Source organism: Diorhabda sublineata, chromosome 2 (assembly GCF_026230105.1).
Source record: "Diorhabda sublineata isolate icDioSubl1.1 chromosome 2, icDioSubl1.1, whole genome shotgun sequence".
Lineage (NCBI taxonomy): Eukaryota > Metazoa > Arthropoda > Insecta > Coleoptera > Chrysomelidae > Diorhabda > Diorhabda sublineata.
This window is the reverse complement of record NC_079475.1, coordinates 10826360-10851470: the sequence shown is the minus strand read 5'-3', so window position 1 is coordinate 10851470 and position 25111 is coordinate 10826360. Positions and strand designations below refer to the sequence as shown.

The 25111-nt window shown below is 33.6% G+C and overlaps 1 protein-coding gene across 1 annotated transcript in view; it reads right to left on the bottom strand.

Moving 5' to 3' along the window:
* Positions 1-408: 408 nt before the first annotated feature.
* The window catches only part of LOC130440744 (BTB/POZ domain-containing protein KCTD12), a 58183-nt gene continuing 33480 nt past the window's right edge, over positions 409-25111 (bottom strand). Inside the window, exons 2-3 of the mRNA XM_056774057.1 lie at positions 9218-9322; positions 409-1201 (exon numbers count right to left, since the gene is read on the bottom strand). Coding sequence (XP_056630035.1) covers positions 1018-1201; positions 9218-9322 — 289 coding nt within the window. The 3' untranslated portion in view covers positions 409-1017. The remainder of the gene's footprint in view (positions 1202-9217; positions 9323-25111) is intronic.

Sequence of the window (25111 nt, the reverse complement as noted above, 5' to 3'; positions counted from 1 at the left end):
CTTCGAATGTACATTGCGTGCTTCCCGCCCCTATTTCATGGCCTAAATGAATCAAATAAATATTTCAAAATGAAAATTTCAATTTTTTAAACAAGTTATTCTTTGGAAAATCCACCCTCAGCACTAATTTTAAATATGGAACTCATTTTCCACATCTTAGAATATCTTAACGAAAAATGGGCGACCGTTGAACTCATAGGCCTTCAGATAGACCCGTCGTGCCTCACTTGACGTTACCAAAAACCGATGACCTTTGAGAAGTCCATCAGGTGCTTTGGTTTGAATCCTTTGATGTCATTAGGCAAGCCTCACAGCTTTGAGCCACGCTCGTTTGAGTGCAAAGCACACACAGATAACTTAGTTTGTAGTTTCATTTTCAAAACCCAAGCAACGCTAATTTTATAAGTATTTTTGAAGCATTCTTGGCATACTCCATCGCAGAAGATACAATGATTTTACTTTAATGTAAATTAGTTAAACACTTCACCAAAAAGTGCAGACTTCTTAAAGCTTTGCTTTATATTTTTTTTGTTCTGCAATTTATTATTACCTACCCCGAAGCTCAAAATGCTTCGTAATCCTCTTCTTCACATTTTTTAATATCTGGTGCATATATTTCGTCATGATTTGTCTTAATTATAGGTCTCGTTTCTATGAAAACTGATTTTCATAGGAAAGAGACCTAAAATTAAAACAAATTATCACGAAAAACACATAAAAAAGGCTTAAGTAGTAAAAAGTAGAAAAAAATTATATGCATAGATATTTTAATCGATGTGAGAAGATATTATTTTAATATTTTCTACTACTTTTTTGAACTGTTTTCTACACCACTAAACATTAATTATAATCCGTAAAAAGATAATTCACGATGATCACATATATTTATATATGGAAGTAAAATATTAGGTTGAGAAATTTTTTATATGTTAAATTGTTGAGTTTCGATGAACTGCATTTAATATTTTTCGATATTAAGATAAAATTTTCTACAGCCTATTTTGAATAATTCTTATACTATTCTCGAACAAATACAAATTCATTGTAATGATTCCAGCGGTTTTCTTCCGCATCGACTCCTGGTTTAAGGTCAGTAGTAGCACCTCCTGCGGTACCTGAACCACAGCTTCCTGCCAATTTGAATCCTTGCTCGATAAGCATATCGAATGCTTGTTCCAAGAAAGAATGTTTAAGGAAGAATCTGAAACAGAAATTAGAGTCAGTGAAAAGATTCATGCTCATAAAAAAAGTTTATTTTTTTTTTAAATTCGATATACGTATTCAATTGCAAATTCTTTATGGAACTATAAGGTATAAAAAAAAGATGACGAAGAAGATTCGATGGCCAGACTGGGATGAAGAAAACCAGTCAATTCAGGAGCCATTCTTGGTATGGGATTAAGCTTAGTTATCTCATCTACGAGTAGTCTAATTGCAAGAGAGATATAGATGTGAACTCCTGACATGAGATAATTTAGGGTACACATAGATGGACCTTCAGTCTTACCAATCATTTGCTATATCCTAAGAACGATCCGGAATGCTGCTTAACTTATGGTGCAGATAATGTAATTAAAGAAGAAAGAATGAGAGACAAGAGTTTTAGACTTACCAATTTGTCTTTAATTAAGTGGAAGATACTGCAGATCATATTTTTTTACATGTTAAAGATGGCGGAAGGAACGTAGAGCAACCACACAACAAATCGGGAGTTTACTGTTACCAGAAAATATTGTTCTTAAAATAATATCTAGCAAGTAAGTCTGGAAAACTATTTTTGATATGAAGATATAAAGATAATTAATCAAAAACAGAAAGATCTATTAGATAGACCAAGATAAGTCCAAGCAGTACGATGAAATAATATTTCTGTTAGTGGTTCCGTTTTACTATCTGTTGAGAAAAAGACAACGGCGAAGAAGATTAGTTGGCCAGACTGGGATGAAGAAAACCAGTCAATTCAGAATCCATTCTTGATGTAGGATTAAGCTTAGTTATTATATCTACGAAGAGTCTAATTGCAACAGAGATATAGATGGAAACACATATAAACACCAGAGTATGCCGATCACACGTTTTTCGTGCATAACCACTGAAAGGATTTGAGAGAGGAAGTAGTCGGCAGCATAAAATCTGATATTATCGTTCAGATGATGCTGCACAAGGTAGAATGTTGTCAACTGTTTGCTAACTATACAGAGAGAATTTTTAGGCAAAAGAATGTAGACTGCTACCTGGACAGACCCACCAACTAGAAGTAATATCACACAGATAGACAGAAGATGGCGGTTTACTGGGTAGGCTACGGGAGTCCCACATATCCATCACATCTTCTAGTGGAATCCGTTACTTGGATTCCGCAAGTCATTCTGGATAAAACACAAGGTGATCTCAAAAGTCACTGCGGCTATATTGATTGTTTGGTACAATGGACTTACCAAACAGTCATCAAACCCATGATTGCATGTGCATCGCTTGTTAAGTGGTCGAAAACTGAACAAACTTTACATACTATGAAGCCACGACAAAAATTTGACTCATTTTGCTTAAACCGATTCACGATCTACGTCAGTGGACAAGTGCAAACATCTTCAGGTTAAGGTCGCAAACTTTTCAGACAACCCTCGTTGATTTTAAATATGGTCGAGTAAAAATATTCGGGAGTAAGTAGATAAGGTGAAAATAATGCTGTGACCCCTTCATTTTTGAGTTACGGGATTTAAAAGTAACGAAATTAGAACTTAGTTTTTAATTATATTTTCTAAATTATACATTTGAATATCTGCAAGGTCATCAGGTTTTCCCTGAATTAAAAGCTTAAAAGCTTGGTATATGCAACATCGGTAAGCATAAGGAACAAAATGCCCATTTCGAAGATTTATTATAGTTTTTTTTTTGATAAATTGTGAGCTAGCCAACTAAATTTTTCTATATTTTAATTTTTTCCTTATATAAATAACACGATATTCGACAGAATTCATTTAACACGTTGACTGCTACGGCAAGGTTCAGAATTCCGTTTAAAATGACAATTCGATTTAATTGAATTAATTATATTATTAAAAACTCCAATTCTAGTGCAAAGTTATCATAAAAATCATAAAAAATGTGTTTTTTTTTAAAAAAAAAGGTGTTACGAATTATCTCGTAGTTGGCTTCTGTAAGATAAATCTCTTCGCGGAAGCTAATTACGTTTACGTCTTTCTTGAGTGTTTTGTTCTATAATTATTGTTATAATTAAATTATCAAGAATCTAATATAGATAAGAAAAGACCACTGACTCAAAATAAAATTCATTAATACGTAAATATGAGTGATTCCGAATTAGACGGGATTTTGGGCGATGATGGTAACGATAGTGGCGATTATGAACCTTCTGAGAATGAAGATGAAGTTGATCCCGAATCTGAAGATAATGTCGAGGTTCCCAAGCAACAACATCAAATGCGAATGATAATTTGTGGACAGAAATTTAACAAAATCCTGAATTATTTACCAAGAAAATGTTGGTGTGAAATTGCATTCGACAAATTTTACAGTACAAATGTTGGTGGACTTATTTTTTTCGGATGAATTTCTTGCATTACTTGTGGAACAAACTAATTTATTTGCTGCGCAATAAATTGAAACGCAATGAAATATAAAAAAATCTAATAGGTTATCAAAGTGGCAAGACGTTTTCTAAAATAAAACTGATCAAGTTCAGAGAAGAATTCGTCGTCGTTTTGATTGGAGAAGAGATTCAATCAGTTTCGAAAAAAAAAAAATGAATATGCAAGAGCTTCATTATTTTTAAAGTGTTCCACCTACCGAAAAAAAGCAGCGTCCGACAAAGCCATGTCGTATATGTTCCAAAGCAAAAAAAATGCAGAGAAACGCGTTATTTCCGTCCAGCATCTAAAGAGAAGTCAGCCCTTTGTTTGGAAGAATGCCTTTATAAGTTCTATAAACAATAAAATATTATTTTATTTCGTGAAATTGAACTAATTTTTATAATTATATTTTTTGTACGTTTTTTAACAAATTTTCTGTTCATGTAAGCCAGCATCGATTTTTTGTTCTTTTCCCAGAAGCCATCAATCGATATTAGCACTTATATATTCCGAGTTTAGTCGCACAAAAATGGCAAGTAAACACCAGACGAGATAACTCATAGGTGGCGTCCTAGGAAAGGAAGCAATCTATGAGTTATCCCGTAGTTGGCAGTCAACGTGTTAACTTAGAAATGTTTGATTACGTTTTCAATGTATGTACTTTCAATAAAAAGAAACAATTTATGATTATTTTCTTCAGAATGTCTCTAAAATCTACATATCTCCTAAACCTTGAAGTTTATGGATTTAAACTAAGAGTAATTTTTTGAGCTTCCTCGACAATTTTTTACATCCGACGTTTTGCGAAATCAGCGACGATATATAAATATATTTAATCAACATTTCATAGTGTCAATCTTCATGAAATAAATTGATCATTTTACGCTATATGGGCTTTCATGTATAAAATATTATTTCGAGTCAGTTCAATCAGCAAATCATGTAATGTATTTGATATTGTAAAGGCTACAAATATTGGGTTTGTTATATCCAATTATAATTGTTGAATTGTTCATGTTTTGATGCATCTATCAATTATATCGTTAATTTACAATATTAATTCAATACAATATTGATTTTATAAGGAATAGCTATTTTCTGAATAAAGATCTTGCGTGTTTACATAGAAAATATTGCACTAATACAAGTAATTGGTTTTGAATATAATGATTTATCTGGAAAATATCAATTTTTAGAACAGGATTCTCTATTATCTTCTCTATAAGTTGCAACTAATTCAGCTGGTAAGATTTCTAAATATCAACTCGTATCTAAAAAAATTAGGAAAGAAGGAATCAAATAGAACAAAATAAATAGGTAGAAATACAACTAGATCGTGTGATGGTTATTAACAGAAACACTATTATGAGCTAAGTTGAGTTGTTGTGACATCGGTTCACGTGGTATATTGTTCTATATAGACATTTCTAACATGCCACCTGACGATTCGCTTATTTTATTCTATAATTTTCAGTAGCTTTGAGTACATTATGGATAGTACGTTTTTCTTGTGGTTTTTCGAGGCCGCCCTGATAGAAATCAAAATTAGAAGTAGTTTTTGTATATTTAACAAATTACGTAAACGAACGTGGTGTATAATTAAACAAAGTTGTTAGATAAACAAAACAGAAAGAAAATTCACGTCGTTTTGTTTCCCACTTTGAAGCCTTTATCGGTAGAAAAATGAGGATCCATTCATTGGTGAGAAGTGATCCGATTCCTTGGTTTCAATCACCCTACTCCACGCAAAGAATCTTCTTTTTTTGATTGATTCCAAAGTCTCAATCTGCTTCGTCGAGGAAATGAAAAGCTGAAACAAAAAAAAAAACGAAAAAACCAAAAACTAGAACACCGTTGATACTAACATAATCACTGCTGGTTTTGGGTTAACCAGTTAGTGTGCTCTCGATGGTAAGATATCATTTTTTATATCTATTTAAATCATATTTTTTCGATTTTAGCTTTTTCCTCGGTTAAATTCCAAGGAGTAGGGGCATTGGAATTGACCAAAAGGATAATTCGTTGCGTGGAGCTTCTTACCGATGAATGAATAATCTCTCTTTTCTTGATAATGGTTTTAAAGTGGGAGCCGAAACGTCAAGAATTTTCAAAATTCCAACGTAATTCAACATTGTTCTTTTGTTCATAATCCTGACGGCGGAAACCATTCCGAACATGACGGGACAAAATGTTAGTACAGTTAATATGTTATTTTAGTCCGGTCAAACTAGACCAAAAAATAAGAGTGAAGCTACATAAATTCCCATCAAGCTAAAAAACATGTAAAATTGTTTAAAATACAATTGAAAATAAAATTTGAATGTTCCCCATCATTTCCTTGTATGGAAAAAATTGTATTCAAGGTCAAAGGTAAAAAAAATTAGTTTTTCACGATTATCATCAAAACGGTAAGTTTTATCATGAAAATATTTTATACAAAAATTGTACAGCATAAAATTATCTACAAAAAACGTATCAAAACTTTTTTTATTACGAGCCACCGTTTCTGAGATATAACGATTCAAAAATTTGTAAAAGTTGTAATGTTTCAGTTTTACTGTCGTATTTAATGGCAATAATTATTGCAAGAGAAATACCAAAGCTGTAGAACAAGATCGTCGAACTTTAACAACATTTTCGTCAAATGATAATTTATTTGATGAACTTATGGTAGTTTCAACCGGTCAAAAGATATTTCTTACAAATACTAACAAGTCTTGGTTCATTTCAATGTTGTAAGAAAAGTTTACTACTGAAAATATATTGGTGAAACCATTAAATACGACAACTTTTTGAATCATTATATCTCAGAAACGGTGGCTCGTAGAAAAAAAAGTATTGATACATTTTTTGTAGATAATTATATGATTTACAATTTTTGTGTGTTTTTATGATAAAACCCACCGTTTTACTGAAAATTGCGATAAACCCATTTTTTGACCTTTGACTTTGCATAAAATTTTTTCCAGAGACGGGAATGACGAGGAACTTCCAAATTTCTTTTTTAATTATATTTTAAACAATTTTAGCTTGATGGGAATTTATGTAGCTTCACTCTTTTTTTTTCGTCTAATTTGACCGGACTATAATTATAATCTTGTCCAATCTCGTTTTACCTTCTTCAGATTCTGATCTGTTTTTATTTGGCTTTTCGTTATGGTCAATGTTTCTCTCTTGGAGAGTGAAGACAAAAGTGACTGTTGTTTCCAAAATGTGTATTTTAATTTTTCTTCGTTTTAAAGTATTTTTAATTGACCTAGTACTGAGTAGAAAAAAACTCGCGTGAGCTTTTTTTAGGTTTAGTGTAAACTGCAAGCGAGTACTAGAGCTACTGTTCTGTCTTATTATTTTTGCGAAATAATTTAGTCCTATTTTTACATTCAGTAAATGTAAGAAGAAAATTCTGTTTTTTATGGGTGCTGAATATTAATATTTCGGACCATTAATCTAGAGCAACATTCTAACAAAGGGAATTTTGGTTGGCTTATAAGTAATGTATATTTTTGTGATATTAATTAATCTTTTTGGAGATTGCTTTTCCACACCCTGTCACAGAAACATCATGTTAAATACCAACATTAAAATCATTCGTTTTAAGTAGGTTTTGATGGTATCTTTGGACAACCAGCTAAAAAAATATAAAACGTGATGCACGCAATTAGTATACGGCCATTATTTTTTAAACCGGACGTTCATAAATTTAAGGAAACAAAAATATTTTCAACTATTCTGAATTTATTACAGTGGAAGGGTGTAAAAATATAAAATACGACACGGTATAAATTATTTGTTTTTTATTTTATCATATATACGCGCTTGTAGACTTGTGAACATAGACTGTTGACTGGAAATAAGCACATAAAAAGATGTGAAGCTCAAATTCGTATTACCAAAACGAGGAAATAATCTTATTATCGCCGCTAGGTGGCGCTATCTAATATCAACAACAACGAGAACAACCCATGTAACAAATCTAACAATTAACAGCTTAAATAACTAACAACGTAACTAGTGGGACTCTAGGTGTTCAAAATGTCGTCCATCATTTTCTATACATGAAATAATTCGCTGAGGGGTGGAAAGGACAGCAGTCTGCCATTGAAATACCTCTTAATGCCTGTAATATTCTTTTAATCATATAATCTCTTGTCATGGGTCTATTGGTGTAAGCCCCACAAATAAAAATCTAAACAAGGGAGGTTTGGACATCTGGATGGCCAAATACATAGTTTATTTAATGATTTGTGCGACATATAGCGGCAATAATAAGACTTTTATGATGAATTACTGCAGGTAAGCCTGTGTAAGAACTTCATAAACCTCATAACTTCAGAATGCATTTTTAATCTCCGTTTGGGTGAACCAGCCTAATAGACGACTGAAGAAAATTCTTAAAGCTATGAAACAACGCTCTCTAACATTCGCGTTGCTAATTAAGTTGCTTAGAATTTACATCTTTTGTATTGGTTAACAAAAGCTCTTTCAAATAACATCTAGTTTATAAAAATCGTCTAAGTAGAACCGGACTTGAAGGTATTTTATTATAACGAAGTTTCCACTCTTCCCCACCTCTTAATCGAGAAGATGCACTAAAACTTGTGAAAAGAAAAATGTGCAGAATTTTTCGAAGAATTCGATTATGATATATAAAGTGCTGATTTAGTGGGTAAATTTTGATTGGTTAATTTTATATTTTTAAAAACAACCTCACTAAAATTATGAAAATAATTTCAACGTTTTTCTTGCGGTCACTTTTGTTACAATTTTCTTCTCGGAAGCTGTAATATAATCAGTTCCTGAGATTTGACCGTTCTTAATTGCCCACCCTGTATAGATAGACTTCCTCGATCCGAATTTAAACTCTTCTTCTCTCTATTTTCTTAAGACTTAGTCTTGTTTCTTCTACTATTCAGCCTCTTGAGAAAAAGATGTCCAACTTTCGTGCTATCTCTTGAGAGGTCTCCTTGAAGTTGGTTTTTCATCCTTTGGTCTCTTCAATATCGTCATCTCGATCTCGTGAATCGTACTATATTCTGAATTTTCATATCTTCTCTTATAGTTTTGCTTCTTATTTGATCTCTTGGGTTCACTTCTTCAATAGTTCGCAATGTTTCCATTTCTGCCGTCCTCATCATGTTCTTCGTTTTGTGTTGTGTCCGCTCGAGTTTTCCCTGCATATATAAGTTTCTGGCTTACTATGATTTGTCTATGTGTACTTTATGGATACGTATTAGTTTGTATGAGGTCTCCCAGGTAGCCAGAGATGCCTTATTTACTTGGGTCCCGACTCCTACATTCACTGGTGAATGATGTTTTCGTTCACAGCTTTTTTATACATCTTGTAGGCTTTTTTCCTATTACCATTAATTCTGTTTTATCTTTAGATATCTGCATATTAAGGTTTTAGGCTGTTGTTTGGAACCGCTCCTGGTCATCCTCGTTTTCGGCTATCAAGATTGCGTCGTCGGCTTACTACTAATAGACTTCAAAGTCAATACATTATTTTCAACTGAATTTTGAGCAACTTTGCGTATTTAAGTTTTGAGTTGAATTTTACCTCAATACAGCTTGCGCTATACTTGTCGCCGCAAAATATTGAAACTCTTGAAATAAATTATACTCACCGTGAAGTGTATCTCTCTGATTGCCCATGATCTGGATCACGACTTTCGTTCAGAGTTTCACCAAAAACACTTCTACAAAGATCGACCTTTCCACAAATCAGAATCCTGGAACAATAAGAAGATATTAGAACTATGCAAGTTTATTTGTTAGTGTATGATGTGGAGTTTTTATGTCAATCAATGGGTGTTTGTTTGAGGTGGAGGTATCGGTGATGTTTAGTGAGCCTACAGAATTGAGTTCGTCCAGATCAGCATTCAACTCCAAATTAATACATAAGGATTGGTATGTTGAAGATGTTTTTTTGCTTCAAATTTGCTATATGAGTTTTTATACAATGATTTTTATTGTTTCCTCTATTATTTTGGGGAGCTGCTACGTCTGTGTTGACTTGGTGGCGAAGATGTCGATATGGCGTCTCGTAACGGTCTGCTTGCAAGACGGGCTCGACAGAGCTGGATAAAGACACCTGGCATAAGACAAGTGAAGACACACATATATAGACCTTGCTCATCTCATACCCAACAACTGCTCCGCCATTCCAACTGGACTTTTAATAGGACACGGTCATCTAAATTACATCATGGGCATCACGGACGATCCTGAGTACCAGTGGTGCATGGAGGAGGATGAAACTGCAGACCACGTTATCTATGAGTGCCCTGTACTCAAACTAGCGAGGTTGAAGCACTTGGACAAGCCTCACAGCTTGCCTAATGACGTCAAACAGTTCAAGCCAAAGCACTTGATCGGCTACTCAATGGTAAGGTCAAGTAGAGCACGATGGGTTTATCTGATGTGCTTAAAAGTCTCTTGACCACCCACAATGCTACTATATAGCTTAATGTGTGTTTTATTATGTGGTTAATGTTTGATTGAATATATACGATGTTTTTTTACAATTTTCAATAGTGTATTGACTGGACGATTAAAACCTAACCTAACTTAACCTCCAATTTTTTGTTGTTCATTGCCATGTTTTCATAGTTAGAAAGTACATTTGAACTTCTGGAACCGTTGGTGATATTTATATAAAACACACTAGTCACTATTACCACTACAACAACACTTATAATTAGAAGGTCTGACGTCTCTAAAGACAAAAGAAAAGTTATGAAACGCGCCAGATACAGTTTAATTGTGAGTGTTATTGTAGTGGTAGCACTAACTAGTGTGTCCAATATGATTATAAATAGATAGTTGACCATTTATACATATATAAAAATGAATGGCTCTTCGTTAGTCTCGCTAAATATCGAAACAACTGGACCGATTTGGCTAATTTTTGTCTTGAATTATTTGTGAAAGAAGGTAAATAAATATTAAAATGCTTGGATTAAATGGAAAATGGAAAATGGAAAATTTTGTTTATCCTTGATGTTTTGTCACAAATTAAATTTCTGAACGCAACCATAATATTTGACATTTGACAACCAACTATATGTAGATTGATGAATCTTATGTTTTGTAATAAATTGAATTTCTGAACGCAACTATAATAACTGACAGTTGACAAGCAACTATATGTAGACTGATAAATCATAAGTGTTGTCACAAATTAAATTTCTGAACGCAACCATAATATTTGATAGTTGACAACCAACTATATGTAGATAGATAAATCTTAAGTTTTGTCACAAATTAAATTTCTGAACGCAACAATAATATTTGACATTTGACAACCAACTATTATGACGATCCATCCTCCATATCAATCGATACCTCTTCTTCTATCTTTTTGAGTAGCTATTACCACCACGTGCGCGAGAACTTTCTTTACTTCGGTGATCCTTTGTGATAGTGAAATTTCAAGTTATGTGCTCTTGATTTTGTTGATTTTTTGTGATAGTGACCCTTTACTTCTAGCTTGCGAGTATTTTTGCAACAAGATAAAACTGCAAATGTGTTTGGGAAGCAGTTGTTAGTTATTGGAAAAAATCGTCGAAGAAGACACCTCGACCGGATTCATCAAATTACATACAGATTTTTGACGCATCACAGACTCAAAAGAGGAGCTTGTTCAGCGTGTTTTCCCAAATATAACGCAATAGTTCAATTACCATAACCAATCCTTTAACGCGACCATTCAAAATTTTCTTAGGTTACAGTTGATTTCCTTCGAATCAGTCAACACCACGGAGTTTTTAATTTCACTGTAATTGCCTGGATTACCGAATCACAATTTACAATCAACCTCGACTGTGTAATGGAACAAGACTGGCTTCGATAAAGGTGATGAATTGAGGCGACAATCATAAATAAAAAATACAAAGGAGAGTATGTATTGATAACGCCTATACCGATAATTTCAACGGATTTATCATTCGATTTTAAACGTTTACAATTTCCGGTACGTCTGGCATTTGCAATAACCATAAATAAATCGCAAGGCCAGTCGTACGAAGTTTGCGAAATCAATTTGGAGTATCTCTTATCAAAAAGCTTTAAGTTGATTAACAGACTGTATAATAACTCTATTTTGTAAGTAAGCAACATCATGTGTAATTAATCGAAAATAATAATAAAGCTTCACTCATACCGAGCATTATTTTTGGTTTAATAAAAAAATAATTGCTTTTGTTTATTTTAAGTTTATTTTGTATAAAAGTTTAGGTCTTTTATTTATCGATTGAGGCAGTGCGAAGTCTGCCGGGTCAGCTTAGGTTAGGTCCAACATTTCCAATAAATCCCTCATACGGTATTTATTTGATCAACCTGTTTAAAACAGATACTTAGACTTTTCAGTTTAGTGTTTATTATCGAAAGGAGAATAAACTTTGTCTAACGAATTCCAGATATTTATATCTTTGAAAAAGTTTATTTTAAATAGAACATATAAACCTTGCAGTAAGTTTGAAAAATAATCTCTTACATTCTTTCTTCTACATTTGTCACGAAACGTAAATCAATTTTAGTTGCATCTACCTAAACGATATTTCTAATGAGACATTTCTTTAAGTCAACAATGAGTAGCAAAGCTGTCCCTTACCGTTTATCATGATAATCTCACTTTTGATAATAGAAATGATAAGTGAAAGGGCTTATCAAAGATCAACAAAGTGAAAGGAAAATCGCCCTTTGACCTAACGAAACTCCAAATTATCTATACAAGAAAATACCGATAAGAAACGAAGGGAGCTGAATGGTTTGTTGAAATCGGGTTAAAATGATCTTCCATTTACTACTGTAGAAGTTTAAAAGGTTCAGCACTATAGATGGAGATTGTTAATTTTAATTGAGTGTTCAAATATTTTCGAAAATATGCCATAAGCGAGAAAGTAAACTGTAAAGTGGAAAGAACAATTAAAGAAACTTCAGTTTACTATGTACCAACTATATATATCACAATAGAGCATTCCAATAATACCAACTGTATTTTTCCATTGTTGCCAATATATTATCGATTACATTCTCCAGTAACCGAATGTAGCGAGAATTCCAATCCGTCAGTATTAGCGTATATTTTGAATTCAAGATTAATTTTCAAATAATTTTGTGATTAAGTTTTTAATATTTTAATTGAGATTAACCTCCGTTTTTTCATCTCTTTTGAAAGTTATAATACGAAGGCTGTTTCACGGAAGAGTGATTTTTAATGGAAAAAGTTGTTTTTCTTTATACCTCGGTCAAAAGTACACAACTTTTGCATTTGTATCAAGGCAAAAAGTTAGAGATTTTTGCATTGTGAAGCTACACATGAGAGCTCTGAAGTGCTAGCTACGATGCCCCTGAAATATCAACTTTTTGCACTAGTAGTGTAACTAATATACTATTATTGTGAGAAAAGTTATTAACACGCTTATATTAGCTTCATCCGCATCGGGGATTGTTTGTAACTTTCCTTTGTTCTTTCTTACTGTTAATATATCCCACCACTTTAATTGCGTTCGTTGGCCGAGTGGGCTAAGGAGTCAACCTCCGGATTCGCTGGTCGTGGGTTCGAATCCTATTATGTTGTTCGAAAAGCATTTTATCTCCGTGCACCTTCGGTTGGAGGATAAAAATTTTATTTTTGACAGTAAATTGAACTAAAAAGTGGAAAATGAATGTAGTTTAAAAAACAACACTTTTAAAGAACATCAAACTAAAAATATTTTTTTTTAATTAAGCCTAAAACAATAATGAATGGAAAATACTCGTTTTATTGTAAAAAACAGCGTGGGGTGCTTTGTTACATATGTTACATATGAGTGCCCGATCTTTTTAGTTTGATGGGCTTTCAAAGCGTGTTTTTTAGTTTTTTAGCTCTACACATTTCGTTGAGCGAGTTTCTAATTTTTTGGAACCATCTAAATCTTCCTGAAGAAAATCCCTTTCTTATCTTTCAAGTTTGGGAAAATAAAGAAATCGGGGGAGCCAAATCAAGTGAATATGGCGGACGAAGCTGCAACACGACGATGCTACGATCAACATCGTCTTTATCGTCTCCTATCACTTTGTTGTGTTTTGCAAACTATTCCAATCTCTGACTTAGAAACGAAGAAGTCCATCGTAATGGATTCAAGAGCTAATGGATTGACGCATATTTTGTACAATAAATAGTTAGTTGTCGACTTACTGATATTACTTGCGTGACATTCGATTTCCGCTGAATATTTTCCAATATCATCGCCAAGTAATTCTTATATTAATTATAAATTATTCTACCTCCAAACTCTTCTACTTCCACAACATACGTGATCAATGAAAAATTGTTTTCGAAAATTGAGAATTTTCGTTTATAAGGAAATGTAACATATTTAAATGAGCTTCTTGATCTTGTATATACAAGTCCTTGTATATAAATATTTATATAATTTCACCCTCCTTTCCAATTTAATCACTAGTTTGTTTAATTTAATTTTCTTAATGCAAAAAAACCGCACTATCTAACGAACTCAAATAGAACTAATCTAAATATAATATTTAATTCAGCACCCAGATGCCACGGAATTAATTCCTTAGGGCCAATTTTACAGCTTAAGGTAAACCTAATGATTAAACTGAAGCTTAAACTATGGTTTAAACTCTAGTTTATACTAAGAATAAACAAGATTCCTCTATTTTACAGGTCACAGTTAAACAGACATTCTTCTACCAGTTTTCACTAGAACGGAAATATAATCAAAATTTTTCTATAATTTGTTTCAAAGTTGAATTATTTGGGAAAGTTGGTTTTTACAACAGGAAGTTGTTTCTTGTAAACAGACGTTATTCTGAAATTATTTCTTTCCAAACGAGGTAAAAATCCATCAAAATTCCATTGAATAATTTTGAATGGAGACTTAAGTATTTAATTGATGATGAGATGGGATGAAATTGAGACGCTTTTATTAGAGGTCTTCAGGATTGGGTAGCCCTTTAAGTTATTTTTGGAGTCTAGTGTCTTTATTTCTTTCTGTTGATGCGTAGATAAATTAAAGGGAGTTCATAATGGAGTAGAGGGTATTTCATTGATGGTAAATTTACAGAAAGTATCCACATGTTGTCAGAGGATATTCTCTTTTGACCATGGAAAGAAGGAAGCAGTCCAAGGTTTGGTAACTGCTGAGTCTGAGCTTGCGCATCTGTTAATAGTTCATTCGTCAGGAGTTCAGAGGATGAACACGGGGCCGATGGGGCTCCGCAGAGAGGAGTAGGAAAATTATCATTATCAGGAATAAAGTAGGAAACTACGGAAACTGAAAGTATATTCATCTCAATGAGCTCCACATCTTACAAATGAAATAGGGAAGCTATTTGCAGTTGGACGTACTTCTATAATAAAATAGGGGATGGTAGGGGATACATTCGAAATTAGAATACGTTTTACTGGTGACATAAATCTTCGGATGGGAATTATTGTTTAATTGATGTATATAAATGTATATAATTGTAATAATATTGTAAAAATATGAACAATTTGAAAAAGTTAGGTTTAAACTACCCCCAGATCATCACTGACGTTTAAACCGATTCCGATATCTGTAGTTTTAACTAAGGTTTGAGGTTTAAACCTCACTTGTAAAATTGGGCCTTTGTGTGTAGTTCTTAAGTTCAGCTCCTCATGCTTGGTTTATCGCTCGACCAATATACTGCGACAAACTTCACGACTTACCAGTTTATTTCGGTTTACTCCAGACATTTCCCATTTTTGACACATTTCAACATTATTTTTTGTTTTGTGGTTCTGACAACTTTACTTCGACCTCGTAATACTTAGAATTCGACCTCGTAATACTTAGAATTATTTGTGAATATAAAACATGGAATTTCTGCATATGAGTTCAAAGATTTTATAGTGCTCAAAGTTTAATGATTCCGATTCTTAATATTAAGAAAATATAGTATAAAGAAAAATATGAGATTTCTACACTTTTCTCGTAAAGGTTTGCTAAACTATGCGAGTGAATACGCGGTTTTGTATATCACATCAAAGAAACCATAAATATTTCCGCTTGAAATGAAGCTGCTCCCGCTAAAGGCGATTCTGAACGAGCTACTGACAAGTTTCATACTGTAACTGAGATCGATAAACGTCTACCAACTACTTCACTTTACCAACCCAGAGATGAGTGGAAGAACAATGTTTATGGTTAATGAACGTTTCCTTATGAAATTTGAATTTCAGATTTTAATTACACGGTACAGAGATTTTAGGAGATGAAGATTCACGGTTGACAAAATTGTACAGTGGAAAATATCATATAAAGGGAATCAGGAGAAACAGACATTTATACTTAAGATCTTTTGTCAAATGAACCTCAGTTATACCTCAATTAAACATCAGTTACGAGTTATTGTTGTAGTTGTTGGAAACTGCACATAACCACTTAAAATTGTTTGTTTCTTGTGAACAGACGTTCTTCTGGAATTTGCTGGATTCTTCCCAAACGAAGAAAGTATCTATCAAAATCCCATTGAATTATTCTGAATGGAGACTTAGTATTTAATTGATGATGAGAAGAGATGAAATTGAGTTCATCGTGTTGGTATGATTGTCAGAAGAGTCGCTTTTGTTAGAGTCTTCAGGATTGTCTAGCCTTTTAAGTTTATTTTTTCTCTTGATGCGTAGATATATTATGGGGAGTTTATAATGGAGGAAATAGTATTTGATTGTCTGATGGTTAAGGGGATTCTGTGGGAGATAATTGACAGGAAGTATCCAGATGCTGCCAGTGGATACAGACATTTATAGTCAAGATCATCAGTTATGAGTTATTGCTGTGGTTATAAAAACTGTACATAACCACTTAAAATTGATATGGCAACGTTATAATCTTATTTAAAATACATACAACTTTTAGTTGAACAACTGTTTTGTTGTGTATAATATGTTTGAAAGAATATATTAAACCGCAAATACTCTCAACTCGATAGTTGCTCGACAAAAAAGTCAAAAAGCTTTATCGACTTGCTGTTGATTTAAAAGTTGGACAACTATCGATCAAACGCTCAATTTGTATTGCATTGTATTGATGTGCGACCATCGACTAAATAGTCGTTCCGCGACTGCCAGTCTCAGGGCCTGTACACTGGAATAGGAGAAGTTCAGGACGATTTTCAACGCCATCTTTGTGACTGGCTCACATCTAAAAGCTTACTTTTTGGTGTTTTATTTTTGAATGTTTGAGAATCTGGATTCTGAAACTAGGTTGCAATCATGTATCGAGAAACAACCAAGATTATTGAATGAACCACGTGCATCTTGTAAAGGTGTATAAAATATTTTTTCTTGGTACGGAGCCAGTCGGAGACACGTCACTAGGATCAAATTTGTCGTCAAATTTTTATATAAAGTGGCAGATCTATTGTATATATAATCTTTGGTAGGTCTCGTATAAGCATTGGAAGCGGCTCCACGTCTCCAGTCATCATGGCGGACGACACGGAGGAGTTCCTTACTAGCGTAGAAAAAAGGCCTGCGCTAGACATCAATCTAAAGAAAAGGCTATTGGAGGAATTAGGAATGATCGAGATCTCATCGACTATTAGTTGTCTGTATGCGCACTCTACACAACTAAATAGTTGAACCGTGGTGAAATCGTTCACGCTTATCGATTTCGACTCTATAGTTGAGTTAGGTTGCGCCCAGTGTTGCCAACCCGAATTTTAGAAAATTAGTAGATTATGTGCCAAATGTTGGTAGAAGTAAAATGCAAAATTGGTAGATCTACCATCTACCACCTCAATTTAGAAGATTTTTTAAGATTACAAGTGCATGAACTGTTCTTAAAATGTTCATTTTTGGAAATTACACATATTTTTATTGAAAAATAGAAGTAGTAAGTAAGAAACAATCCCTCTAGAGTCTCCGTGCAAATTCTATTTCTCTGGAAGGTTTTCATATTTTTAATTGCATAAAATAATTTCTCAACGTCGGTGCTACTATGTGGAATATTAATTAAACTAAAGTGAGTATAAAACCACGAAAACACGGAATAGAAATTCACCTTTCACACATGCTTGAATGTTTATTTAGAATAAATCTTCCACCAGCACACTTAAAATCACGTCTACATGATTTTTAATAAAAATATCCTTCACCCTTGTTACTTTCTTGAAGCCAATCTGCAAATTCCTTGTTTTTCTCCCATAATTTGGAATATTTTTGGTCATATTCCTTTTTTTTAGCTTTTCGTAGCGGAGTTTTTGGTAGATTCCCTCTAGACTCTAGGATACTGGATAGGTAGACTGAGGTGAAAATTGGTAGATCTACCAAAAAGTTGATAGATATGACATCAATGCAAGAGCCTAGCGTTATTGTTAGTTTTTATGCTAGAAAATGAAATGTAATTATTGCAACGTTGCCACGTGTTTACTATTTTTGTGATATACAAGTACAATTAATATATTATTGTATAATATCCATAGGCGTACGTAAATTAAAAGTGATATCATTGAACGGTGATTTCATACTAAAATCTGAATGACTTTGGTAAAAAAATTATGATAATTTAACCCTTTAAATATTTATGTTGATTTCCTTGCGAAATAAAAAACTTTTTTTTTGTAAAATAAACTGAATTTTTGGCTATTTTTCGGCTTTGATCCTGTACAATCATAATTAAACACATTTATCGAGATCTCAGATGCTAGAAATTAATACTTCCGGTGGTACCACAATTGAGTTGATTCGCTTCCAGTTTGGCTTTTATATAAAAGTGACGATGATTTTTTCACTTCAGTTTTTGCAGGGAATCATGTTTATTATAAAAACACATAAACTGTTGGCTGGGTGCAATGTCTTGAATGGGTATATCAACACTGTACTGGATTAATAGACGTGGATTTGGAAATGTTCACCTGCGACGAATTTAGAGATTTAGAGTGAATAATTATTATCATTAAGACAAAACGTAAAACCATCAGCAACATCTAAGATTTTCCAAAATCAGAAAATTTATGGTATTAAGTTCAAAATAATTAAAAAATTGAGTATTTTGAATTTTCTACAAAAAGCCTTTTAATTTAAGAATGGTTAGGTTAGGTTAGGTTAAGTTAGGTTAGGTTAGGTTAGGTTAGGTTACAAAGTTGACAGGAGTACTTAAAATGTTTTAAAATTATTCATTTTTTCTTATTTACATAATCTTATATTTAAGCCCCCTATTCTGTCCTCATTTTTTCTAAATATGAGATCATTATTAAATATGATTTGTTTCAATAACTTCACTTCCCAGTCATAAAACTTTGGGCACTAGAAATTATATGAACTCCTAAGCAAGAATCCGAAAGATCTCGAATTGTTGATTAAAGAGTTAGAGCAAGTTTGATAATGGGGAATAGTTTTAAACATTATGGGTTAGATGAAGTTCTTTCATTTACAGGACGAAAAATACTTATTACCTCGCAATTTATTTTTGATCTGCGGGAATAAGAAGCGGCGGAGGACCCATCAAATCGATGTTTTGACTGTTCAAAAACTTTTTTTGTTTGAACTGATGTGTGAGAATAAATCGGCATCCAACGTGAAAAAATCTTCTTGACATCGAAATTTTCATTCAAGATTGAATGTGAAAATAATACCCAAGCATCTCTGAATCTCACGGTATGTCACATGACGATCTTGCGATATCAGTTTACGCACAACATCGATGTTTTCTGGCACAACAACTGATTTTGAACTACCTTCACGAAATTCATCCTGTAGCGGAATGCAACCACGTTAAAATATAAGGAATCAGCCAAATACGGTAGCTCGAGGTGGGGATGCATCACCAAAAGTCTAAGCGAGTTCATCAGCATACTGCTGTTGGTTTAATCGAAAGTCATCGTAAGAAAATGTTCGCGATTTAATTTCATTTTTTGACCAAGTTGAATGTTTCAAGTATCTGTAAACAAATCAAATAACAATCGTACGACAACAAGTTCTGATAACGTTCACCATTAAAAACGTCAAACTTTATGATGACAATGACAGATTTGACATATTCACTTCAGTGTTGCCATATCTCAAAACTTAAGTAGCAACTCACGTATATCTTCTCAGTTGTAGCGAAGAACCTCACAATATATCGATTAAGGGTTTCCACTATGGAGCTACTCATTTGAAATTTATTTCTGACGCAAATCACGTGATTCAAAATATATACTTCAAGAACTAATTCATCCTGTAACAGATCCAAAGCATGTCATCTTCCTCCTTGAATTTCTCTTACATTGTACAGGGTATTGAACTTTTTCGATACAATTTTTATGGAAATTTTTTTCCTCAACGCCCTTTATCTTGAATACAGATAGAGAGATTATGAACATTTTTTACTGAACAAACCCCAAATATTTTTCAGTTTTCTATCTATCCTAAAGACGGGATACTCTTTTTTTAAAACACCCTGTAGATACTTATATGTCGATCCGTACCAAGTAAACTAAGTTCATTCTTCAGTTTGAAATTCAGTTCAAATAACATCGATTTCAACTTCAAATTTCGTTTATTTTCTCACAGTATACAGAGTTTATTCCAAGTAATTTCATAAAGCATCTGTTCTACGAAACTAACAATTATAATTGATTTGTGGAATAGGATCTGTTGGTTCGCTCCCCGTGGCTTTTCTAACAAGACATTTATGTATGTGACCTACTTCTCTTAGTAATTATACGATTTATCGGTGTTGATAACACTATGAGTATGAATGAGGCGTACTGTGCACAAGAAACTTGAAATTAATTAAACATCTGCGGGGCATATCTCATTCTACCTCTTCCAGAGTTTAAATGAGCACAATGGGTACGTTCACATGATCATTTGAATGTGTTGGATAGTTATCTTGTGTCGACAGTGATATATAATTGCAATTACCAATTTGAGTTCTTTGAATCATACAGGGTTTCTAAAAAGCAAAAGCGAGTACAGCAACGACAGTTTTATTATTTCCTACTATCGGCCATTTAGATGGTGAAAAACACTGACGATAATACTGTTAATAAAATAGTGGAATATATTAAACAACGTGGTGAAATTTATGAATATGGTTTCATAAATGCAAAGGTTTTTTAAATAGGAAAATCATTCATTTCAAGATTTGAAGAGGTTGTAGACTGGTGCAATTAATGACCATTTCCTATTATTTGAATGAGCAACATGTTCTCTAAACATATCGATTTTTGATTTCTATTCATTATTTATTGAAGAATAATCCTCCAGTAACAGAACGGTTACAATTATTTCCAATGCAGAACTTTAATAATAGAATTGAACCAATTGAACAACACTTTAGCCAAGGAAAAGATTCATTCTGAATATTTTATTAATTACGTTATATGACGAATGTTATGGAAATTTGAGAATATTCCCCACAACCTTTTTTTTTTTGGTGTTTTGAAACTAAATTTTCCACCCTAAGTGTCGACGTCTTCTCTTTTATTTATTTACCAAAATACAATGCTTCCATATATGATAGTTTCCATTAATTCACTAATGATAGTTATTTGTATGCCAAAGACTGAAAGTGCTACAGCCGCAGCGTACACAACATTTTTAGACGACGCGTAAGATCCAAAACTTTTTCAATTACACTGGCAGAACATTAGTTTTAGCAAATAATTGATAAATCAATATGGACATTGCAAATATCATTAAGTAAATTATATTGTTCAATGAATGAAATGTTTATAATTCTCTATTATTTATTTTATTTCCTCAGTGTAATTGATGAGTTTTGGATATTTGTTGATGTGAACATTTTGTTTTATTGTGAGAGTACTTTTTAATCATCGAGAATGTAGACTATAAAGTAAAACTTTTCCAGATTTTGGATTTTTCTTAAAAATAAGCGAGCACTACGTTTTCCGTTGAGTTTTTCGCCTTTTTCTGGTGACACTACTTCATAAAGAGCTCGTACTGTTTTTCGTATCTTGCACGAGATTTATCAGGCAACGAATTAAGAACATTCGCCTTGTTTTCTTCGGCGAGATCAGGTGGGGCGTGGATTTGAGTAATTCTTCATCGCTGATGTTTTCTTTTTCATCATCATTCATCATCATTAATATAGACAAAACTTCGGATAAAACAAATAATTTCAGAAAATTAAAAATTTAAGGTTATGCAAAATAATCGAAGTGAAACTGTCAACTGTCAACATTGAAGTTAGAGTTGTCTACTCCAGAGCATCCCGAAAGTGTTTTGCAATACGGAACTGTCACTTTCACTTCATGGAACACTCAAAACGCAGCTTTCGGTATGTAAATGAATACATAACAAACAACTTTCAGATGGCGTCGTCTCAAAAAAAAAATATTTTTGTGTTAAATTTGTGTATTTCCCAATAATTTTTTACTGGTTTAACGTCACCACACGATCCATCCGAATATATACAAGGAAATCACAGCTACCGCAAAATTGTAATCAAAATCCTGAGGTTGGGGAATTTCACTTTGCCAATCGACTGTAATAAACCTTATTACACCGTGAAAAACCAAATTGGATGAAATTCATTTCGAGGTGTGATAAAATTATACGGCTAATAAATTTTTATAGCAGTGGGATCGTGATTTCGGTGATTGTCGTGTAACATGGAGCTTTCCGGCAGAAAAAAAGTTTGAAGAAAATTAAAAAATAATCTTTTCACTCGTATAGTTATTTTACGTAGATGATATGAAGGTTTTATAAGTGGAAATGAGTTAGCTAAAGATGAGGAATAGTCGGGACGTCCGTAGATCTCAAAACAGACGAAAATTTGCATCGAAACAAACCTGATCGTTAAAAGGACTTTTCGGAAACTATAACCCGGGTTTAAGTAGATTACCTGTTAGTTGACTGCCTAACCTAGAACAAGATCTAGATCAAAGTCTCCGAACGAGTCCGGCTCTGGCAACCGTAACGTTAACAGTGAAAGTGTCAGAAATATTTCTAAAATTAATGATGCAAAATACAAATGTTGGGACTTCTGACTACAGAAGCTCTCAGAATATAAACCCTACAAAAACATACTCATTTATACTTAGTCAACCACAATTTCCTACAAAACATCAAGCAATTGTTTTTCCAGTTGTTGATAACCTGAAAATTCAAGATTACCTGATATCACTTGGAGAGCTAATCGGTCCAAAAAATATACTATTCACATCGAGGCCATCAAACAATAGAATATGCATGTACCTCGTAAATGAAGATACCGTAGACCGCTTCATGACCTCTCATAAAGGGCTGATCATTATCAACAACACTTCGATCCAAGCCCGAAAGCTTTTAACACCTTCCGAAAGATTGATACTCTCAAATGTATGCCCCACCATACCACAATCAGCTCTAATCGATGAACTTAACAAAATAGGTCTCAATACACTCTCACCAATGTCTTTCTTCAAAATTAGCTCCACAATTCCGGAATACAACCACATCTACAGCTTCAGAAGACAAATCTTTATTTCACCATCCACAATCCAAATACCCGACTGTCTAATGATTACACACGAGAACACCAGCTACAGAATTTACCTATCCCAAGACCGTCTACTATGTTTTACATGTAAAAAACCAGGTCATACTGCAGCAAACTGTAAAAACTCCCAATCACAAACTTATGAACAACCCCAAACAGCTGAACTACCACAAAACCTCACCCAACCTTCCCAGCAGCCCCAAAATACCGAAGCCAATACTCCACAAGCACACACCGAGATCCCATCAGAAACCCCTATAACACCTCACTCCCAGAATGTACCCCCCATAAACATAAAAGAAATTCCGCAAAACAGCACCAAACGCAACTACGAGCAAATAATTACGCCTCCCCCTCAAACAGAAGAAATTAAACCAGAGAACCCTAAGAAACCGTCTTTCCCCAAACCAAATAGGCCAAGTAAAAAGCCTAAAAATAAACCAGACATCTCTACAGAAATTCTCAATTAGAAAAGTTATTTCAGAACAGAATATTCCTTTCATATTGGACCATAACCAGATATCTGACCTTTTTGAAAATGTCTACGGCTCATCTGATCCAATTAGTATACTACACAAATGATTTTACTGGATCAATAGACATGCTAACAAAAATTTACCCTTTCTTTGAGCACAGATCTATCAATAGCAGATGCACTAAACTCAAGAAGAAACTGTTTTCTCACCTACAATTGAACATACCAGAAACGGACCTCTCAGAAACAGAAAGTGAATCATCTCAAACAAATATTAACTAACTGAACCAATAATTTACTTTAATATTTTTCTCCGCGTATTCTCATGGACTTTACATCTATACTACAATGGAATATCAATGGCTTTTATAACAACTTACCAACGTTGCAAACCATCCTATCCAAACAGAAATGCGAAGTTATTTGTCTTCAAGAAACCAATTTCAAATACAATAACAACGAACCGCTCAGGCAATTTAACAGCTTCTACAAGAACCGAATAAATGCTGAAATAGCTAGCGGAGGAGTAGCAATATTTGTGGAAAAATCTCTCCACGCTACAGAAATCACGATCCTTACAAACCTTGAAGCCGTAGCTATCGAACTACACACTAATCCAAAAGTAATTATATGCAATGTATACATCCCTCCAGCATATCAAGTAGGTGCTAAAGAATTAAATGAATTATTGGAACAAATTCCTCAACCTAGAATAATAGTCGGAGACTTCAATGCCCATAACACCTTGTGGGGATCAACATCAATAAACCACAGAGGTCGCTTACTAGGAGATACTCTTGATGACGCAAATCTCTCTTAAATGATGAGAAGCCAACTAGATTTAACATACAATCAGGACAGAGTTCATGTATTGACCTCACTATCTGTGACCCAACTTTGACTCCAGCTGTTTCCTGGGATCGGCTGGACTATACCTACAACAGTGACCACTGTCCAATCGTCATTCATAACAATAGAAAACCAAATCACAATCACGACATATATCCAAAATGGAACTTAAACAATGCAGACTGGGCTCTTTTCAAAACAATTATCTCAGAAAGTTTGACAACTTACACAATTATAACAGATATAGACGAAGCTTTAGAAAACCTTATTAGTATTTTTCAGCAAGCAGCAAACATATCAATCGGAAGAACTACACGACTGAAACGACGGAATCCTGTGCCGTGGTGGAATAGTGACTGCGAATCAGCAATAAAGAGCAACAAAAAAGCTTTCAATAAATATAAAAGACACAATACATCAGCAAACAAAATCCAATTTTTGAAAACCCGAGCCGAAGCTAGATGTACAATAAAAAACTGCAAAGCGCAAATCCTGGGCAGAATACGTCTCTACAATAAATTTTGAAACACCCATGACGGAGGTATGGGAAAGAGTGAGAAAAATATCAGGACTTTACAAGCACCATAATATACACATGCTAGAGAAAGACGGACGCACAACCACAGATAACTCCAAAATAGTCTCAATATTAGCTACCACTTACAAAAACCGTTCCATCACACGCAATTCTGATGATACTGTTATCACCCATAAGAGAGAAGAAAAGGATGAGG